This window comes from Pristiophorus japonicus, chromosome 17 (assembly GCF_044704955.1).
Source record: "Pristiophorus japonicus isolate sPriJap1 chromosome 17, sPriJap1.hap1, whole genome shotgun sequence".
NCBI classification, from domain to species: Eukaryota; Metazoa; Chordata; class Chondrichthyes; family Pristiophoridae; genus Pristiophorus; species Pristiophorus japonicus.
Window position 1 is genome coordinate 33,955,123 of NC_091993.1, and position 21,351 is coordinate 33,976,473.

At 46.9% G+C, this 21,351-nt stretch overlaps 1 protein-coding gene across 1 annotated transcript in view; it reads left to right on the plus strand.

Annotated features, from left to right (window-relative positions):
- The window catches only part of c17h15orf40 (chromosome 17 C15orf40 homolog), a 25,149-nt gene continuing 3,798 nt past the window's right edge, over positions 1-21,351 (plus strand). The window contains exons 1-6 of the mRNA XM_070858616.1: positions 1-257; positions 1,772-1,901; positions 3,746-3,873; positions 5,937-6,035; positions 6,162-16,043; positions 16,292-16,396. Coding sequence (XP_070714717.1) covers positions 87-257; positions 1,772-1,901; positions 3,746-3,873; positions 5,937-6,035; positions 6,162-6,257 — 624 coding nt within the window. The 5' untranslated portion in view covers positions 1-86 and the 3' untranslated portion in view covers positions 6,258-16,043; positions 16,292-16,396. The remainder of the gene's footprint in view (positions 258-1,771; positions 1,902-3,745; positions 3,874-5,936; positions 6,036-6,161; positions 16,044-16,291; positions 16,397-21,351) is intronic.

Genomic DNA, 21,351 nt, shown 5'->3' on the forward strand with positions numbered 1-21,351 from the left:
TCTGTGCAGTGCGCTGTGCAGCCTGGGAGTTGCGGCCTCGTTGGCTGGCGACCAAGCCCCCAATTACGCGGTCGGCCCCGGCCCCGATGAGAAAGGCGTGGCTCCGGGGCATTCCGCTCACACTGACTGGCCCGGGCATCCAGCGGCCCTTTCCTGCTGCGCCTCGCGTAGTCCTGAGGGTAACGGTGGCCCGCTGGGGAGCGCAGAGCGGCGGCGGGGAGAGCAACATGCCGAAACATTCCAGAGAAACCCGGCTGGTAGGGAGCGGGGAAGTTTCTACAGACAAATGGACAGAATTTACAATCTGTAACACCATCAATCTCTGCCCTATTAACAATCTGATGTATTCAACCTTTGTTCCATTTATAATAAGAACTGCCTATGTAAACATGTCACGCTGTAATGACACCCTCTCACCAGTGGAGGTGGTGCAGCGTGACCTGTTTACATCGGCAGTTTCTATTATAACTGTAGAGACAGGAATTTATCATAGACAACTAAACATTCGGGTATGGGGGCTAAATTACATACGTCACCCCAAGTCCCGCTCACCCATCACCCCTGTGCTCGCTGACATACATTTGTTCCTAGTCACCTCAAATTTGAAATACTCATCCTTGTGTTCAAATTCATTCATGGCCTCACTCCTTCCTATCTCTGTGACATCCAAGATAGCGGCGTTCCTGTAATTTTGGCCTCTTGAGCATCCCCGATTTCCTTCGCCCCACCGTTGACGGCTGTGATTTCAGCTGTCTCGGCCCTAAGCTCTGGAATTCCCTCCCTAAACACCTCTGTCTGTCTCTCTCCACCTTTAAGATGCTCCTTAAAATCTACTTTTTTGATCAAGCTTTTGGTCACCTGCCCTTGTATCTCCTTATGTGGCTCGGTGTCAATTTTGTTGGATATTGCTCCTGTGAAGTGCCTTGGGATGTTTTACTATGTTAAAGGCGCAATATCAATGCAAGTTATTGATTTATGCGTATCCTGGTCCAATTACCTCTAGCCCTCTAACTGCTTCACCTGAAGATTTACACTTAGTCTTTATTTCCAATTGTTGATTGCAAGAGATTGACGAGTAATATTAAAACTGAATTTGACTTATTTGATAAAACAATCGGCTTAATTATAAATAGAATTGTGGAATGCAGTTCCTCAGACACCAGTAAAGACCTATGTAAAGCAAACAGACTTCTCTTTAGTTACTGTAGAATAGTGACCCTGGTTATAAACATTCTGGTGTTGCATGTTGGTAATTTAAAAATAATACTGTACCTTTTAATTTTGAATCTAAAAGTCTGATGCTCACAATCTGAGAGCATTGCGTTAGCAAAACGTATTGGTCAGATCACCTGTAGTACCTGGAGCAACTGGTCCCTGGAGTTATTGCTGCAGCATCTAAACCAGGAGTTGGCAGATGGGCCGAGGCCGGGAAATCTGTAACAGAGAGAGAGAGAGAGACTTGAAAGAAACGTACCTCCCACACCAGCTGTTGAGGGCACAATAGTTGAAATAATTTGTGTAACAATGTGAGATGTGTTTTCCTAGTGCCATGCCCTTGGGACAAGACTTGGCAAAAGGTGGTAACCTGGTTAGACTTTACTATAGATTGTTTGACCACTGTTTCAAAATGTAATATGTCTAATTTCAGTTAGAACCCGTATAATTTGCAGAGCGGTGACTTATCCCACCAGTTTGGGTGTGGTGACTGATTCCACCACCAGGTGGAGGCACACTTTGTAATGACTAATAATTAAACCTTATTTTGTCTCAGAATAAAGTGAAAGTTAAGGATTCTGAAAAACCAGCAGCGGCACCTCAGGGACCTGTGAAGGTTGATAAAAGTGGTTCCGTTGTGGTGGCCATTCATGCTAAACCTGGAGCTAAACTAAATGCCATAACAGGTAAGCAGTATGGAATAAATCGCTCCCAATATTCACATTACACATCTGCATAACAGCTGCAGAAAAGATCCTGTGTCACTGGCCTATACTGTCATGGGCAGGGTGCATCAGATGGTCTCCCCTCAGTGTTGTACCTCTATATTGTCACCAGAAAGCTGATTTTATAGCACTCGAATGAAAACAGAAAGACTTTAATTTCTATAGCGCCTTTCACAGCCACCGGATATCCCAAGGCATTTACAGCCAATTAAATACTTTTGAAGTGTAGTCACTGTTGTTATGTAGGAAACGCCACCAATTTGCGCACAGCAAGATCCCACAAACAGCAATACGATAATCACTAGTTTTAGTGATGTTTATTGAGGGATAAATATCGGGGCCCAGGACACTGGGGATAATTCCTCTGCTCTTCTTCCAAATAGTGCCATGGGAACTTTTACGTCCACCTGTGAGAGCAGACGGGGCCCCAGTTTAATGTCTCCTTCCAAAGACGGCATCTCCCTCAGCACGGCACTAGAGTGTCAGCCTAGATTTTTGTGCTTGAACCCACAACCTTCTGACTCCGAGGTGATGGTGCTGCCCATTGAGCCACTTTCAAGTGCAAAGGTAACCCGCTCAGTTTGTATTGTACAGAGTAAGAGTCAAGCTGGAGTAGCTGCTAAACTCTGCTCTTTACATTTCATGCTCTGTAACACAATGTTGAAACTTGTTCGAGTTACGTTGTTGTGGTTTGTGATCTCGTCAGAACCTAAGAAATAGGAGCAGGAGTAGGCCACACGGCCCCTCGAGCCTGCTCTTCCATTTAATACGATCATGGCTGATCCGACCATGGACTCAGCTCCACTTCCCTGCCCGCTCCCCATAACCCCTTATTCCCTTATCGTTTAAGAAACTGTCTATCTCTGTCTTAAATTTATTCAATGTCCCAGCTTCCACAGCTCTCTGGGGCAGCGAATTCCACAGATTTACAACCCTCGTGAGAGAAGAAAGTTCTCCTCATCTGTTTTAAATGGGCGGCCCCTTATTCTAAGATCATGCCCTCTAGTTCTAGTCTCCCCTATCAGTGGAAACATCCTCTCTGCATCCACCTTGTCAAGCCCCCTCATAATCTTAAAAGTTTCGATAAAATCACCTCTCATTCTTCTGAATTCCAATGAGTAGAGGCCCAACCTACTCAACCTTTCCTCATAAGTCAACCCCCTCATCTCCGGAATCAGCCTAGTGAACCTTCTCTGAACAAAGCAAGTATATCCTTTTGTAAATATGGAAACCAAAACTGCACGCAGTATTCCAGGTATGGCCTCACCAATACCTTATACAGCTGTAGCAAGACTTCCCTGCTTTGATACTCGATCCCCTTTGCAATAAAGGCCAAGATTCCACTGGCTTTCCTGATCACTTGCTGTACCTGCATACTAACCTTTTGTGTTTCATGCACAAGCACCTCCAGGTCCTGCTGTACTGTAGCACTTTGCAATCTTTCTCCATTTAAATAATAACTTGCTCTTTGACTTTTTTCTGCCAAAGTACATGACCTCACACTTTCCAACATTATACTCCATCTGTCAAATTTTTGCCCGCTCACTTAGCCTGTCTATGTCCTTTTGCAGATTTTTTGTGTCCTCCTCACACATTGCTTTTCCTCCCATCTTTGTATCATCAGCAAACTTGGCTACGTTACACTCGGTCCCTTCTTCCAAGTCGTTAATATAAGATTATAAATAGTTGGAGTACCAGCATCGAATATATTAAAACCACGCAGCACTTCCCAGCACAAATCCCTGTCTGCTGATAAACGGGTGTGTACTAGTGATGGTGACTCATGAGTGCCTGGTGTTCCGTAGATATGTCGGAAGAGGCAGTGGGTGTGGCCATCGCAGCCCCTCCGTCTGACGGCGAGGCCAATGCAGAGCTGGTTCGCTACCTGGCCCAGGTGTTGGAATTAAAGAAAAGTGAAGTTGTTCTGGATAAGGTATGTTGTCAGCTCGGGGACAGTCTATGTCCAGGCTTTGCCGAGGGGACTCTGTACCTGACTGCTAGATGGTTTCCTGTGATGATTTAACCCGTGTTTGGCCCCCTCCGCTTGTGGTGAAGCACCATCCCATTTGCCACGTGTCTCGGTGTGAGATTTGGGGGGGGGGGGGAGCTCCCTGTGTGATGGATGGCCGATCGGGGTTGGGGGGGAGCTCCCCATGTGATTGTCGGACAATTAGGGGCTCCCCGTGTGATGGACGGACGATCGGGGGGAGGGGGGGACCCCGTGTGATGGACGGACGATCGGGGGGAGGGGGGGACCCCGTGTGATGGACGGACGATCGGGGGGAGGGGGGGACCCCGTGTGATGGACGGACGATCGGGGGGAGGGGGGGACCCCGTGTGATGGACGGACGATCGGGGGGAGGGGGGCACCTCGTGTGATGGATGGACGATCGGGGGGAGGGGGGGACCCCGTATGATGGACGGACGATCGGGGGGAGGGGGGGACCCCGTGTGATGGACGGACGATCGGGGGGAGGGGGGGACCCCGTGTGATGGATGGACGATCATGCCGTTACATTGTGGCCCATTGTGCTGTCACTCTCAGTAAATCTAACCGGATATATTGTAATAGAACCAGGCAATGAACCTATTTGTGAGTTTCTCCCCCACACGCACATTCCGAGGTCTCCCTGTGTCATGAACCCACTCTGAACAGGAGGCTGGAACGGTGACCTCGTTCCCTGATCTTCCCTGTCAGTAAAAACTGAAACTGCTGGAAATGCATAGCCGATTCTCCAAACAGAGAAACAAGAGAAAACTGGTTGACGTCAGCAACTCGAGGGAATTTGTTGATTTTTGCACCAAATTCCCTGACCTCCACATTCCTCTAATGACACAGGCCGACTTTGGACACTTAGAATCACACAGCACAGAAGGAGGCCAATCGGCCCATCGTGTCCGTGTTGGCTCTTTGGTAATTAGTCCCACTCCCCTGCTCTTGCCTCACAGCCCTGTCATTTTTCCCCTTCAAGTATTTATCCAATTCCCGTTTGAAAGTTGCTGTCGAATCTGCTTCCACCACCCTTTCAGGCAGCACGTTCCCGATCACAATAACTCGCTGACCTCGACTTGTGGGCGTAAGCATCCTTCCCCTCCCCTCCCCCCCCCCCCCCCCCCCCCAGCACAAACAGTCCATCTGGTGGCTGCGGTGTGTGTCAGGATCAGGGGGTTTGTTGAAACACCTTTTTTTTATCCTTTGTTCTTTTAAGATTGCACAGAATGTACAACACAGAAACAGGCCATTGGGCCCACGGTCTGTGCCGGTGTTTATGCTCCACACCAGCCCCCTCCCATCCCTCTCCATCTCACCCCATCACCATATCCTTCTATTCCTTTCTCCCTCATGTGTTTATCCAGCTTCCCCTTAAATACATTGATACTATTTGCCTCAACCCTCCCTGTGGCAGTGAGTTCCACATTCTCACCGCTCTCTGGGGAAAGAAGTTTCTCCTGAGTTCCCCATTGGATTGATCGGTGACTGTCTGGTATTGGTGGCCCTCGTTCTGGTCTCCCCCACAGTGGAAACAGCTTCTCCTCATCTACCCTAACAAACCTTTTCATAATCTTAAAGACCTTGATCAGGTCACCCCTCGGCCTTCTCCTTTCTAAAGAAACGAGCCCCGGCCTGTTCAGTCTTCCCTCATAGGCATAGCCTCTCAGTTCTGGTTTAGTCTTTGTAAATTGGCTTCAATAAGCTGCCTGTGAGCGCTTGGCTGTTCACTGACCCTCCCACTTACCTGTTCCGGCACACTGACTGGGCTCTGTGTCTGCAGAAATGCATCTCCGTCACCGTGTGGCCACACACCACCTCTGTCTTTCGATTGTCTGTGGGGGGGGGGGGTCTAGGAACAAGGTGTTTGATCCCAAAGAGTGAGCAGGATGGTGAAACAAGGGAAGTGGTGGTTAGTTTAGGAGAGGCATGCATCTTATATGCAGGTTATATGTTTCTAAATGTGCATTGCTGCTAATGACTGAAAGTTGTCGGGTGCCTTTCAGAACGGCATCTGCACTCGATTGGAAGAAAGGAGAGGGCGGCCTAATTCGACCTTACATTCGACTTATTTAATTTTCTCTGGATGTCGAGGTCAATACTTGGTGCGATTTCTTGTCTTTTTTTCACTGCACTATTTGTTTAAGTAGCTGGTAGCTTACTGTTCCGTGATAACCGATTCTTGGCTTTCCTCCTGCACAATGCTGTTCCCGAACTCTTGACCTTTGAAGGGTTGCAGATCGCGGGAGAAGGTGGTGAAGATTTTGGCCTCGTTGACCCCAGAAGAGGTGCACAAAAGACTCAAAACCGCAGCTACCGCAAGCTAGTGCGAGGAGCAAGGCCCTGGGGCCCGAGGAGCGACCTTGCCGATAACCTTGGTACCAGAATATTACATTAAAACTTCAGTGTTTAAAGGAAGTGTACAGGAGATCACTGAACAATGTGTCTCATCGGTTGTTGCCTTCAAAGAACCTTGGCTAGCTGTCACACTGCCCATCAAATCCCAATGTAAACCATTCCAGGTACAGCTGACTTGTCAGTTTATATATTTAGAACTAGTGATTGAGAACTGCTCCTGACTGTACATGAATTCTTCCGTTGCTATGGGTGACTCTGTGAAACTCATCTAGACAGACTTCAATTCTGTCTGCATTGCATCATTTTAAAATACCATTTGTGTTAAGATCAACAGTGGGTTTGGATGTTCCGTCCCTGGTCCCATCTGCCTGATCCAGATGTACATTACATAGAATATAAGCCATTCAACCCAACCAGTCCATGTCTCCATGTTAAAGATCCCGTGGCAGTATAAGAGCAGGGAGTTCTCTCCTGGCCAAAATTCCATCCTCAACTAATTTTCCACAAAAAACAGATTAACAGTACGATGATCTCATTGCTTTTGGCCTGACATTATTGATGCAGAATGACTGTGGTTTACATAAGAATTAGGATCAGGAGTTGGCCATTCGGCCCCTCGAGCCTGCTCCACCATTCAATAAGATCATGGCTGATCTCCTACCTCAACTCCACTTTCCCGCACTATCCACATATTCCTTGATTCCTTTAGTAGCTGAAAATCTATCGACCTCTGTCTTGAATATACTCAACGACTGAGCCTCCACAGCCCTCTGGGGCAGAGAATTCCAAAGATTCACCACCCTCTGAGTGAAGAAATTCCTCCTCATCTCAGTCCTAAATGGCCGACCCATTATCTTGAGACTGTGACCCCTGGTTCTAGACTCCCCAGCCCAGGGGAAACATCCTCCGCATCTACCCCGTCGAGCCCTGTAAGAATTGTGTATGTTTCAATGATCACCCTTCATTCTTCGAAACTCTGTCCTGTGGTTTCTGCCTCCATGACAAGTTACTGCTCTTCAAGTAATCTGTTGTGGCGTTTAAATGTGATAACGCATTATATGAGTGCAAGTATTTTCTTCTATAAGCATTGATGTGTTGGGGAATTGAGAGTATGCCTACTGATTAGAGGACAAGCTACAGGAATCATTGACTGAGAATGCTCAGCCTCAGGCCAGCTCGAGGGGAAGGAATCACAGGACTAAATTAGAAACCAGTTGAAATCGCAGGATTGTCTTGGGGCTGTTAATTCACTTAATCTTATCATCATCTGGTGAATATAATTAACCTTTTACTCTGTACAGTAGGATTTGGCAGCTTTCACTAAATATTTAATAAAGCAGCTTTAGTCTGTGAGTCCCAGTCATTGCAGTGTTACTTTGTCAATTACTGTAGGCCGTGCATTCAGCTCGGACAGTGATGTCTGGGGAACAATCGCTGAGATTTGAGAGTTCATCGGTCAGTATTAGTGCAGACTTTAACTTCATCAGCACAGAGTTTAAAAATGTGTGGCTGTTGTTTTCATGTCTTTATACTCTTGCCCTGAGAATATTGTGAAGCAGTGGAAAGGTTCGGAGGCTGATTAACAGTCTGGCAGGGTGGCATTGTCGTTTTTGTATCTCTGCGTTCTTTTCTTGAGGAAGACTGTGAACCGGTGACAGATTCACGGGCTGACAGGCCATGACGTAACGCTCCTTCTCTGGCCGTGACCATCTTTACACCAAGTGCTTAGTCCTACACAGCAAGAGAGTTTATGGCAGTCCATCAGAAGAATCAATATCAGCAGGAAACGGTATAATCCTGCCTCAGTGTTGAGATCTGTGATGTTGTGGTCTGACTTGCTGCAGTTGCTGGCAGTACCTGTAGATGAGGCCAGAGTCACACTGAAGAACTGGGAGCTAAGTCCAGGATCAGGATCGGAGAGCAGGGACTGTAACAGAGACTAATAATGTCTCCGAACAGCTGCAGGCAAAGGTCACCCTCGGATCAGTGACATAGAGACAGCAAATGAGCCGGTTAATCTCACTGTATGTGTGACAGAATGGAAATAAATGACTTTTGTTTGAACTGCGTTCTGCATGTAAGAGTCTCCAGCCGGAGCCTTGTGCTGGTTTCCTGGGCAGCTCGATCTCCCTTTACTTTCCAAGTTGTACAGTCACACTGGACTCCGCTGTTAATAGCAGAGATTTGTTTAAGGTGAAGTTGGACAAACAGCTGAGGGAGAAAGGAATAGAAGAATATGCTGATAGGGTCGGAGGAGGTTCGTGTGAAGGATAAACACCAGCACAGACCTGTTGGGCCGAATGGCCTGTGTAATTCGATTGCTCAATCGTGCCCGAGTTTACTTTACAGTCTGCAGCGCGGTTCCATGTAAAAGATCCCGTGAGCCTGTTTGAGGAGCAGTAGGAGAGTTCTCCCCAGTGTCCTGGGCCAACATTCCTCAACCAACACCATCAAAATAACACACATTGTCTGTTCCCGCATCTCATTGCAGTGCACATACTGTCTGCACTGACTGCAATTCAAAACTACTTCATTGGCTGTAAAGCACTTTGGGACTTCCTGAGGTCATGAAATGCAAGTTCTCTGACTGACACCGGCCTGGTCTCTCTCGCTGACCGACACCGCTGGTCACTCTCGCTGACCGACACCGGCCTGGTCTCTCGCTGACTGACACCGGCCTGGTCTCTCTCGCTGACCGACACCGGCCTGGTCTCTCGCTGACCGACACCGGCCTGGTCTCTCGCTGACCGACACCGGCCTGGTCTCTTTCGCTGACCGACACCGGCCTGGTCTCTCTCGCTGACCGACACCGGCCTGGTCTCTCTCGCTGACCGACACCGGCCTGGTCTCTCTCGCTGACCGACACCGGCCTGGTCTCTCTCGCTGACCGACACCGGCCTGGTCTCTCTCGCTGACCGACACCGGCCTGGTCTCTCTCGCTGACCGACACCGGCCTGGAGTCTCTCGCTGACCGACACCGGCCTGGTCTCTCTCGCTGACCGACACCGGCCTGGTCTCTCTCGCTGACCGACACCGGCCTGGAGTCTCTCGCTGACCGACACCGGCCTGGTCTCTCGCTGACCGACACCGGTCTGGAGTCACAGCGATCCTCAGTGAGTGCGATGCTTAATCTGTTTTTGTAAGGAATGAAAATAAGAAACACGTCTACACACAAAGGGTGACAGAGGTTTGGAACTCTCTTCTGCAAACAGCAATTGATGCTGGGTCAATTTTTAATTTTTAATCTGAGATTGGTAGTTTTTTGTTAACCAAAGGTATTGAGGAATGTGGGGCATGGCCAATATGGAGTTAGGTCGCAGATCAGCCATGATCTCATTGACTGGAGGAACAGGCTTGAGGGGCTCACAATGGACTCCTCATGTTCCTGTGATATCTACCCCTCTGTAAAGATCTATCTCCACAGGGCCAATCACAACTGGTTTTATCAAATCTATTATAAATGTAATTGTGTAAAACACTCCCTGTTAACAGACAAAACATTGACGGTAATTTTGTGATACATTGTACTTTATCTTATAAGTGAATTCTCCGACAATTTCAAAGCAATTTTAACAAATTAAATGTTCAGACACTATATCGTCTTTCCCTCCCGAGTGGGCTGTAAAACAGCTCGGGTTAATCATTGCTGGAGCGTTTGCTGTAAATACATAGTTGCACAATCTTTGTTTGAAGGCTGACTTAGAAATAACAATATCTAACCACTAAAGGACAAAGAGGTCTTGGGTAGATGGAAAACGAGGCCATTACGTGATTAATGCTCACTCACTAGTTCCTGCAATCTGGCTGCAGATTAAAGGTTTCAGTCCCGTGGAGCCGGGAGCCAAAGTTACGTTGGTGTTTCAGAGGTCGCTGTCACAGCAGAGAGCCCTCAGGGCTCATCTGTTGCCTTGGCAACCACAACCAGTCAATACTTGGGATGTTGCCAAGTTGGAACGTTTAACTTGCAGAGAAATGTCATGGTCAGCTGTAGATCATACTCCAACTCAAACTCTAATCAGCTAAGATTTAATTCAATGGTGAAAGGCCTCCTCTTCTGCTCTGATTCATGTCGTGGACAGTGTTGAAGTCTCCTAGTAGAAGGTTGATGGGTGAGAAGGTTGAGGTGTTTAAAGTGATAGAGGGATTCGATAGGATAGAATGAGAGAAACTCTTTCCTCTGGTGGGAGAGTCTGGAACAACCTTAACATTTAGAGCCAGGCTGTTCAGGAGTGAAATCAACAAGCACTTCACACACCGTTGGAAATCTGGACTCTCCTCCCAAAAGGCTGTGAATACTGGGGGCCAATGGAAATTTTCAAGAGTGAATTCAATCTATTTTAACTGGGTAAAGGTATCAGTGTAAATGGAGCTGAGGTGCAGATCAGCCATGAACTAATTGAATAGTGAAGCAAGCTCAAGGGGCTGAATGGTCTCCTGCTGTCCCTGTGTAATTTAAACACCAGATGTAGCATTTCCAATAATTGTACAACCACGAAACAGGAAGAAAGCACTTAACCGATGTAGTGCTGAGAAATGGCAGCCAATATCCATCCTTCCCGCAACAAACTTACAATCGGATTATTTGCTTCAGAGGGTGCTTTACAGGCCAAAGGGCTTCTGAACACAGACTCTTGACCCATTTCACGGTCAGCTTTAACTCATGGAGAACAGCTCACGTTCTAGTTCAGTCTGTTGTGTGGAACAGCTGAATTTGACCCCACCTTCTTGAGAACGTTCTCCGTTGTAATTAACTGGCTTAGATTGTGTGGCAAAGTGTTTTGCAGGTGCGGCTTGCATTCCGATCACATCTTAAACAATCGTGAAGACTCAGCCAAGTGCTAAAAGTGTGAGGTGCAAGTAAATGTGCTGGGGAGGTCCACTTTTAGATTGTCACAAACCCTTTGCATATTCTGTAGGTTGTTTCCCTGCTCTTTTTCAAAATAGTGGCCTGGGATCTTTTGTCCTCATGATATGGCAGTTGGGGCCTCGGTTTAACGTCTCATCTAAAAGATGGCCCCTCTGACAGTGCAGCACTCCCTCAGTACTGCACCTCCGACAGTGCGACGCTTCCTCAGTACTGCCCCTCCGACAGTGCGGCGCTCCCTCAGTACTGCCCCTCCGACAATGCGGCGCTAACTCAGTACTGCCCCTCCGACAGTGTGGCGCTCCCTCAGTTCTTCCCCTCCGACAGTGCGGCACTCCCTCAGTTCTTCCCCTCCGACAGTGCGGCGCTCCCTCAGTACTGCCCCTCCGACAGTACGGCACTCCCTTAGTACTGCCCCTCCAACAGTGCGGCGCTCCCTCAGTACTGCCCCTCCGACAATGCGGCGCTAACTCAGTACTGCCCCTCCGATAGTGTGGCGCTCCCTCAGTTCCTCCCCTCCGACACTCCCTCAGTTCTTCCCCTCCGACAGTGCAGCGCTCCCTCAGTACTGCCCCTCCGACAGTACGGCGCTCCCTCAGTACTGCCCCTCTGACAGTGCGGTGCTCCCTCAGTACTGCACTGAAGTATCTGTCAAGTTTTTTGTGCTCGAGTCTCTGGAGTGGGATTTGAACTCATGACCTTCAGACTCAGACGCAATGCTGACACCTTAAATAACACAATATTTTTTTGTAAAAAAATCATAGCTTTTATTCTGAGTTTTCACCCCAGTTTTCTTCCCCTCCTTCCCCTGTCCTGAAGGCATTGTGTCCTTGCCAGGGTTTGGTTCCACACTGCTGGGAACTTCACTCGAGTAGCTGGTACTCATGCGTGACTCTTGTTGTTGAGTGTTGGGTCCGATTTAATCTTGGAGACACAGCACAGCCAAGTCTAATCCTGTCCAAACTCCGTGGCCTTTCTCCTGATTCCACCCTCCCCTTGGGTGTTCACTCGGGTTGAACAAGGCACTTTTCACTCTCTGACCCATTCAGCCTGGGGCTGAGCTACAAGTCCCACTTCTCCGTCACTTACACCTCTTTGCCCACCTCCCACTCTGCTGCTGAATCCATTAACCACACATTTGCTAGCTCGAGACATAAATTTCTGATTGCTCTTCTTGCTAGCTTGCTGAGTTCTTCCTTAAATAAACTTGGAAGTTTTCCAAGATTCCACCACCCACGTCTTGTCTCGCGCTGGGTCTCACTCGCCCAACACCTCTCTCACTTGGTGGCAGAGCTATTTGGTCCCACCCTCTGGATCCTCCTCCTTAAACCTCTTTGCCTTGTACTTCCCTCCCAGCCTCTTAAAAACCAGTTCCAACCAGTCAGCTGGTCTGATTCTCCTATTTATCGTTCATTCTCTCACACGTGGACTGTCTTGGGATGTTACATTAAAGGCACTATACAAATGCAGGTGGTTCCTGTTGCTGTTTGTTGGACAAATTCAATGAATCATTGGGGAGCTTTGTTTCCTGATATACTTTCCATTTCCTGTGCTGAATAATGGTGGCTATTCTATAGACATTGTGGTGACAAATCTCTTCATTAATGCTCTTATCATGGATTTGTCCCACCCAATTCCTTTGACTTTGTATCTGGGAGGGAAAATTGGACAGTGAATCTCCTCGCTCGGAATGGTCAGTTAAAGAGAACAATATTGTTACACAATGTGCTGGAGTCAAAGGATTACTGGACAACAGTGACAGAAAGCACATTCGATACTCAGTTCCTGCTCTTGGCCATGTTGCTGGGCAGAGGCCTTTCAATCGTCTCCAAGTGGCTGATTCAGTCTCTAGACCACAGGAAATGTGTGGAAGACTCGAGTGAAGTCAAATGACAGAAAAAAAAGAAATACCTCGAGAAAAGGAAAACATTGATTTGGGTTTGAACTAATTAAACCAAAGTCTCCAATAATTGCTGGTAGATACGGGAGCTGTTTTGTAATATTGCTTATGACAGGAGCCGCTGCACAGGACAGAGGTGCCAATCCACGCTTAACATATGCTCAATTTCTGTTCCCACTGCTATCATAGAATCCAGAGCAGTTTGCAGTGATTTGTTGATTTAGTCGCTAGCACACTCGTTTCATCAGAAGGTCGTGGGTTGAAGTCCCACTCCAGGCCTTGAGTGAATAACCTCAGATCTCAGAATAGCACTTCAGTACAGTACCGAGGAGTGCTGCACTGTCAGAGGTGCCATTTTTCAGAGGAAGCTTTTAAAACAGCCTGGCTGCACCCTCGGGTGGATGTACAAGTCCAATATCACCTATAATAAAATCACAAAATGCTGGAAATACTCAGCAGGTGGAGAGAGAAACTGAGTTAACATTTCAAGTCAATGATCCTGGAAAAGGTTAGAGATCTAACAGATTTTTAAGCAGGTGTAGGGGCAGGGAAAGGGGAGGAGAGAACAAAAGGGTGGAAGACAGAAGACATTAAGAGACAAAAGGGATGGTGGTGCAAAGCAAAAGGAGTTTCACCTCTGCTTTTCTATTCCATGTCTCTAGGGTTCAGTTTGCTTTTTTGTGGCATTATCTACTTGTGTTTCCACCTTTTAATGACCTGTGTATCTGCAATCCAATGCCTCTACTCCATATAACATTTTGCCACAAGATGAATTCCTTCTAAAATTATATTATTTAACATTTTTCTGCATTAAACTGCAACTGTTCACCCATCTGCCTCACAAACCACTCCCTCACAAACCACGTCACAATTTGCAAACCCCGCCCTTGCTGTCATCAGCAACTTTTGATTTTGTTCCCCCAGTTCCCACACATTCTAAACACTGCTTCCTGTATTCAGACTCCCGAGCGCACACTCACATTATACATATTGCATTAAACGTGTTCTCCCGTTACCCTCTTAATGGGAGTCCAGTATTGTACCAGGACCTGTGACAGGGTTTGATGTCCCACCCTAGTGACTGGGCTCCTGGATCTCACCATTCTTCACAACACAGGACAAAGAGGAACGGCCAAACCTGACCAGAACTCCTCAGAAATCTAATCACGTTTGCATGAAACATTTGAAATATTTTCTGTGTCTCTTTCTGTTGAGTATTTGAATGAATGACTAAGTGAGGTTGTCAATTGGTTATTTTTATCTACAGTTTATAGAAACAGTGATTTAAGTGTAACATTTCTTGACAAACTAGTGATGCGTGTAGATTCAGCTGTGCAATCTAGAGTCCTACACCTTTTCCTCGTGAGAAATTACACACGTTTTAGAAAACTGGATTACAAAAGGCCTTAAGAGAAGTTAGTAATCAAAAGCCAAAATTAAACCGTTCACATTTTAAGGCTGAGAGTTTTTTTGCTGTTTATTTAAAGGGTTAGATTAGGTTCTGGCTGATCTTTCAGCCTTTCTCTGTCCTACGTGTCCTGCAAGCTCATCGTAGCACTAATTACACGTTACAGCTCAGCACCGTCTCAGCAGGCACCGAGGAAGCGGCGTCATGCACTCAATGTGGCTCCGAGTGTAACAACCTGACCTCGGTATCACGGCTTCATGAGTCATTCTCCAACCGAGGTTTAATTCCATTAAAACTTTGATTTCCTCTCGAAGAAGATTGCACTGTTACATTACAGGAGTCCATTAAGCCCAGCCCAGCCCGATACAGCACCTTAACATGGGTCTCAAACATCTCAAATCGCTTCACATACAGTGAGTTATTTTAACTGCATTGACCCATGCAGGCAAATGCAGCATCCAATCTCGTGCGCAGGAAGAGCCCACACATAGCAATGAGATAAATGGCCATTTTATCTGTTTTGTGTGGTTGAGAGGAGAATTTTGAGCAGAGCATCATGAGAACTCTCTGCTCTTAAGTAGAGCATGGGATACTTAACATCCATTGGAACCACCAGAATAGGTGTATGAGGCCTTGGTTTAGTGTCTTGTCTGAAAGACGGCACCTCCGACAATGCAGCACCCCCTCAACACTACACTGGAGTGTCAGCCTGGATTGTGTACTCAGGTTTCAGGAACATAGGAACAGGGGGAGGCCATTCAGCCCCTCAAGCCTGTTTCTTCATTGTTAGATCATGGCTGTATCTTGCCTCCATCCTCTTGCTTGGTTCCGTAACCCTTAATACCCTTACCTGAAAAGTCTAGCGGCAAGGCTCGAGTGCTGATAACTGAGTTGAAAGCCACTATATAAATGTAAGTCTTTCTTTAATTCCCCAGTGGGCTGACCAAAGTAGGAACTCTCTCTTGTGGGGAAACACAAATGAAACGAGTCCTGGTATTCCCTGCCACACTGCCTGATTGGAACAGATTTGAATAACTTTCTTGTCAGACTGGGCCTAATGGCTCAATTGGTCATTGGGCGATTCAGTGTGGGACAGAGCTATCCAACATAGCAAGATCCCAGGTGAAATCCCTGATTTGAGTTGGGTCAGTGTTTTGGGCCCTCCATGCCCCCTGGACCATCGAGAGGGAAATCAGCCAGGTGCCCCTTCATTGTCCAATGATCCCCAATTGAAAGGAATGATGCTCCTATGGTAGAATAGCTTGTCGGCGGTTGTTTGAAGAACAAACTCGAGGGCAGTTCCGCAGATTAAACCGTACCGCAGGTTCCCAAATGTTAGTCATAGTTTGAAATTGTTTCCAAGAATAAAGTTAATCATGATTTAGGTTTTCTCTGCCTGTATTCTTAGTGTAGTTGCTGTTCGGGTTTCTTTCTCTCCAAAAATTTATGTTTCAGAAAACATCCTCATTCTCCTGTGTGTGCCGAACACGAGAAACAGTGAGCGGAGATTTCAACAACAAGGCTTTAGTCCTCCTTTAAAATTCCATCAGTTGTGGATCTCTCACCGGCCGGCTTTTTTCCAGGTTTGAGTTTCAGTTCCCGTCGCCTCTCGTTATCTCAAACGTCAGAAATGTTAGTTCTAATTTTAATTTAGTGACAAAATGCAGAACTTTTAACTGGCTTCTATTTTTTTTAACTAAAAGAGTGCTGGCATGTGGGATGAGGAGAGCGAGGTTGAGCTTCAGAATTGGTGTAAAACAAGGAGGTATATGTACGAGTGATACCAGAGTGTGTCAGAGAAATAAACTGCACCCGTCTCCCCCTTACCCAGATACAAAAAGCCGCGCAGGCTTGTGCTGACCCCAGCTTTAACATCGAGGGAGAGTTGGATGTTGGTGGTAAATTGGCCGATGGCCAGAACCCTGCCCTTTATTCAGTGAGTTGGAAGAATCAGAATCTGAAAGCACTCGGAGGGACCCGGAGTAATGATGTCGCTGCCTATTATTGTGCACAAGACTGTCATATAAATCGCTGATTAAATTAACTGAAACACTCTAATAAAAGACAATAACACCTGTTTTAGTCTCTGAAAAACACGAAAGTATATCCATATATGTATAAAAATATATTTTCTTTCTATGCAAGTGTCCAGGTAACTTAAATTCTAATGTCCTGCTAAAGCACGACAGGTTCACTTCTGTGCAGCTTATTTCATCAAGTGCCTGTGTTAATTCAGTACTCAATTGTGCAACAATTAGCATCTAAAGATTGGACCAGCATCAGTGACAACATTACTGATTGTTAATATACTCGTTATGTTTAAGAGCTGTTTTAATCATTTGCCAAGGTTAAACAAAGCCACACATAGATATAAAACCTTTACATTGTTAGAGATCCTTTCAAATTGGGTAGAGTTTAGTTCCTGTGTTTCTTGCTTCTCCAATTTCCTCTCCTCTCCTCTCCTCTCCTCTCCTCTCCTCTCCATTCTGGGATCCTGCCCAAAAACACTGGTCCCCCTGCCCTGTGTGAGAATAGGCCGCAGGACTCATCAGGGTTCAACCCAATTTTATCCTCGTCCCACCTCTCCACACACACACACAAGGCCAGAAACAGTCACTCACTAACCAGCGGGACACCAACCCTGACCAGCCGTCCTTTCCCAGTCCCTGAACACCAGGGCCAGTGGTAGCACCAGGACTGGGATCAGCGAACTGGTGTGTGCGTCCTTGTCCCAGACTGGGAATGAAGTTTCCATTTGGGAATTATTCTAATATCTTTATCAATGTATCTTATCTGAGTATTAACACAACAGCCAAGATATAGTGAGTCCTCCAGTGCAAAAGTGAGAAAATCTGACTAAACAGGTTCCTTTTTAGTTCAAGAGTTTTAGATTCCCACAGATTATCAAAGCCGGACTGTTAAAAATACCTTTTATTAAAACAAAATTCTGTGTCGTGGACTCATCAGTGTTCCTGGTCTCGGTGCAGATAAATAGAGGTTCCAGATAGAGATACCGGGAGGAAAATCAGCTGGTGAGACAGTAATTCTACTCTCTCCTAAGGCCATTGACCGAAGTCTAGGAGTGGGCCATTGACTGAGGCCTGGGAGTGGCCTGAGAGTGGATCATTGACCGAGGCCTGGGAGTGGGCCATTGACCGAGGCCTGGGAGTGGGCCATTGACCGAGGCCTGGGAGTGGGCCATTGACCGAGGCCTGAGAGTGGGCCATTGACCGAGGCCTGAGAGTGGATCATTGACCGAGGCCTGGGAGTGGGCCATTGATGAGGCCTGGGAGTGGGCCATTGATGAGGCCTGGGAGGGAGTGAGCTAGGCATTTCCAACAGAAGCAGTTTTACATAAGAATTAGGAACAGGAGTAGGCCATCTAGCCCCTCGAGTCTGCTCTGCCATTCAACAAGATCATGGCTGATCTGGCCGTGGACTCAGCTCCATTTACCCGCCTGCTCCCCATAACCCTTAATTCCCTTATTGGTTAAAAATCTATCTGTGATTTGAATACATTCAATGAGCTAGCCTCAACTGCCTCCTTGGGCAGAGAATTCCACAGATTCACAACCCTCTGGGAGAAGAAATTCCTTCTCAACTCGGTTTTAAATTGGCTCCCCCGTATTTTGAGGCTGTGCCCCCTAGTTCTAGTCTTCCTGACCATAGGAAACAACCTTTCTGCCTCTATCTTGTCTATCCCTTTCATTATTTTAAATGTTTCTATAAGATCACCCTTCATCCTTCTGAACTCCAACAAGTAAAGACCCAGTCTACTCAATCTATCATCATAAGGTAACCCCCTCATCTCCGGAATCAGCCTCGTTAATCGTCTCTGTACCTCTTCCAAAGCTAGTATATCCTTCCTTAAGTAAGGTGACCAAAACTGCACGCAGTACTCCAGGTGCGGCCTCACCATTACCCTGTACAGTTGCTTCAGGACCTCCCTGCTTTTGTACTCCATCCCTCTCGCAATGAAGGCCAACATTCCATTCACCTTCCTGATTACCTGCTGAACCTGCAAACTAACTTTTTGGGATTTTCATGCACAAGGACCCCCAGGTCCTCTGCACCGCAGCATGTTGTAATTTCTCCCCATTCAAATAATATTCCCTTTTACTGTTTTTTTTTCCAAGGTGGATGACCTCACATTTTCCAACATTGTATTCCATCCGCCAAACCTGAGCCCATTCGCTTAACCTATCTAAATCTCTTTGCAGCCTCTCTGTGCCCTCTACACAACCCGCTTTCCCACTAATCTTTGTGTCATCTGCAAATTTTGGTACACTACACTCTGTCCCCTCTTCCAGGTCATCTATGTATATTGTAAACAGTTGTGGTTCCAGCACCGATCCCTGTGGCACACCACTAACCACCGATTTCCAACCCGAAAAGGACCCATTTATCCCGACTCTCTGCTTTCTGTTAGCCAGCCAATTCTCAATCCATGCTAATACATTTCCTCTGACTCCGCGTACCTTTATCTTCTGCAGTAACCTTTTGTGTGGCACCTTATCGAATACCTTTTGGAAATCTAAATACACCACATTCATCGGTACACCTCTATCCACCATGCTCGTTATATCCTCAAAGAATTCCAGTAAATTAGTTAAACATGATTTCCCCTTCATGAATCCATGTTGCGTCTGCTTGATTGCACTATTCCTATCTCGATGTCCCGCTATTTCTTCCTTAATGATAGCTTCAAGCATTTTCCCCACTACAGATGTTAAACTAACCGGCCTATAGTTTACCTGCCTTTTGTCTGCCCCCTTTTTTAAACAGGCGTTACATTAGCAGCTTTCCAATCCGCTGGTACCTCCCCAGAGATTGTTGCCATTCTCCCCCTTTTTTTCCCCTCCAATATTTACCTTTCTTGGGCTAATGTGTGATACCACAGCTGACCCCCAAGGCCCGAGGGTTGGGTTCATTCTGGGATATTCAGCATCAGAAGCCCAGCCGTGGCTCAATGCGTAGCACCCTCGCCTCTGAATCAGGAGGTTGTGGGTTCGAGTCCCACTCCAGGGACTTGAGCACAAATAAATCTAAGCTGACACTCCAGTGTAGTGCTGAGGGAGTACTGCACTGTTGGAGATGCTGTCTTTCGGATGAGACGTTAAACTGAGACTCTGTCTGCTCCCTCAACATAAAAGATGCCATGGCACTATTTTGAAGAAGTGTAGGGGAGTTATCCCCAGTGTCCTGGCCAATATTTGTCCCTCAATCAACATAACAAAAGAGCAGATTATCTGTTGTTTATCACATTGCTGTGTGCAAATTGGCTGCTGTGTTTCCCACATTGTAACAGTGACTACACTCCAAAAGTACTTCATTGGCTGTAAAGCGCGTTGAGACATCCGGTGGTCGTGAAAGGCGCTATATAAATGCAAGTCTTTTTTCCCCTCCCCTGTGGTAACCCCTTGGATGTTTAGCACTGTTTAAGTTGAAACATGAAGGATGGCCACTTGGGTAAGAGCTGAGTGATACCCGGCAAAACCAAAGAGAAGCGGGGGAGTTTCAATCTAGTGCTGAGTATCCCAGAATGGATACAAATCCATGAATTCACCATTAATGAGAGTTAGCAGCTGGGTTGCGTATAGATAAACTCTGACTGGTGCTAATGAACTGTTCTATACGTCAATCTCACTTCTTCCTCTGCACTTCTCTCAGTTAATTACACATGGGCTGAATCAGTGGAAGTGGCTTTATGCAGCTCGGTGTTAACCCAATCCATCCCCAGCAGTAGCGGAGATCAGGGCCCCGCCAAAGACCATACCAGATGCCAAACTGCAGCTCGACTCCGCCCTGCTGTGCTCACTCTCACTCCTTCTCATTTGCATACTATCAAAATCAAATGTTATTTTTGCATCGAACTATACACCACAGAAAGAGGCCATTCGGCCCATCGTGCCTGTGCCGGCTCTGTGAAAGAGCGATCCAATTAATCCCACTCCCCCTGCTCTTTCCTCACAGGGGCACATGTTCCTTTTCAAGTATTTGTCCAATTTCCCTTTGAACGTTACGATTGAATCTGCTCCCACCATCCTTTCAGGCAGCACGTTCCCGATCACAACTCACTGCGTAAGAAAAATTCTCATCTCTCCTTTGGTTCTTTTGCCAATCACCTTAAATTCGTGTCCTCTGGTGACTGGCCCTTCTGCCAATGGAAGCAGTTTCTCCTTATTTACTCTATCAAATTTACGCTACCTAATTTTGAACACCTCTTTCAAATCTCCCCTTAACCTTCTCTGCTCCAAGTAGAACATAACTTTTGTGATGAGTTCATGTTTGGAGCTGCAACACATCAGTGCCAGGTGGTGCCCATCTCCCTCTATCAGTGGCCCTAGCATCACTGAGCCCCCGCCCCTTCACCCCAAACATCCCAGGGTCACCATTGACTGGAAGCTGAACTGGACCAGACGTATGACACCATGGCTACTAGAATTGGTCAGAGACTGGGTGTTGTGCAGTGAGTGGCTCATCTCCTGATTCCCCAGAGCTTCTCCACCACCAGCGTGCTGGAAACTCACTTCTCTACACAGCTCGACACCATCCAGGACTGAGCTCTCCCAGTTTTACATTTCCCACACCATCTCCGTGAGGTCTGGCTGAGACGGTCAGCTTTTTACCAAATTCAGGGGAGTTTGTCTTGTGGGCTCGTGCTCCCTAGGAATTGGACCGAGACGGTCACCTCACTCCACAAAGGTAGGGGTTTAAATTACGCTGCCCGTTTCCAGCATTTTCTGTTTTTATTTCAGATTTGTAGCATCTACAAAATTGATTTATTGTATTCTTACAATTCACTTCCCCCGAGCACCTTCATCTCACTGGACCTGCACTCAGACCCCTCTAATAATGCGACCTAATCCATCCCATGCCATTTTTATCTTA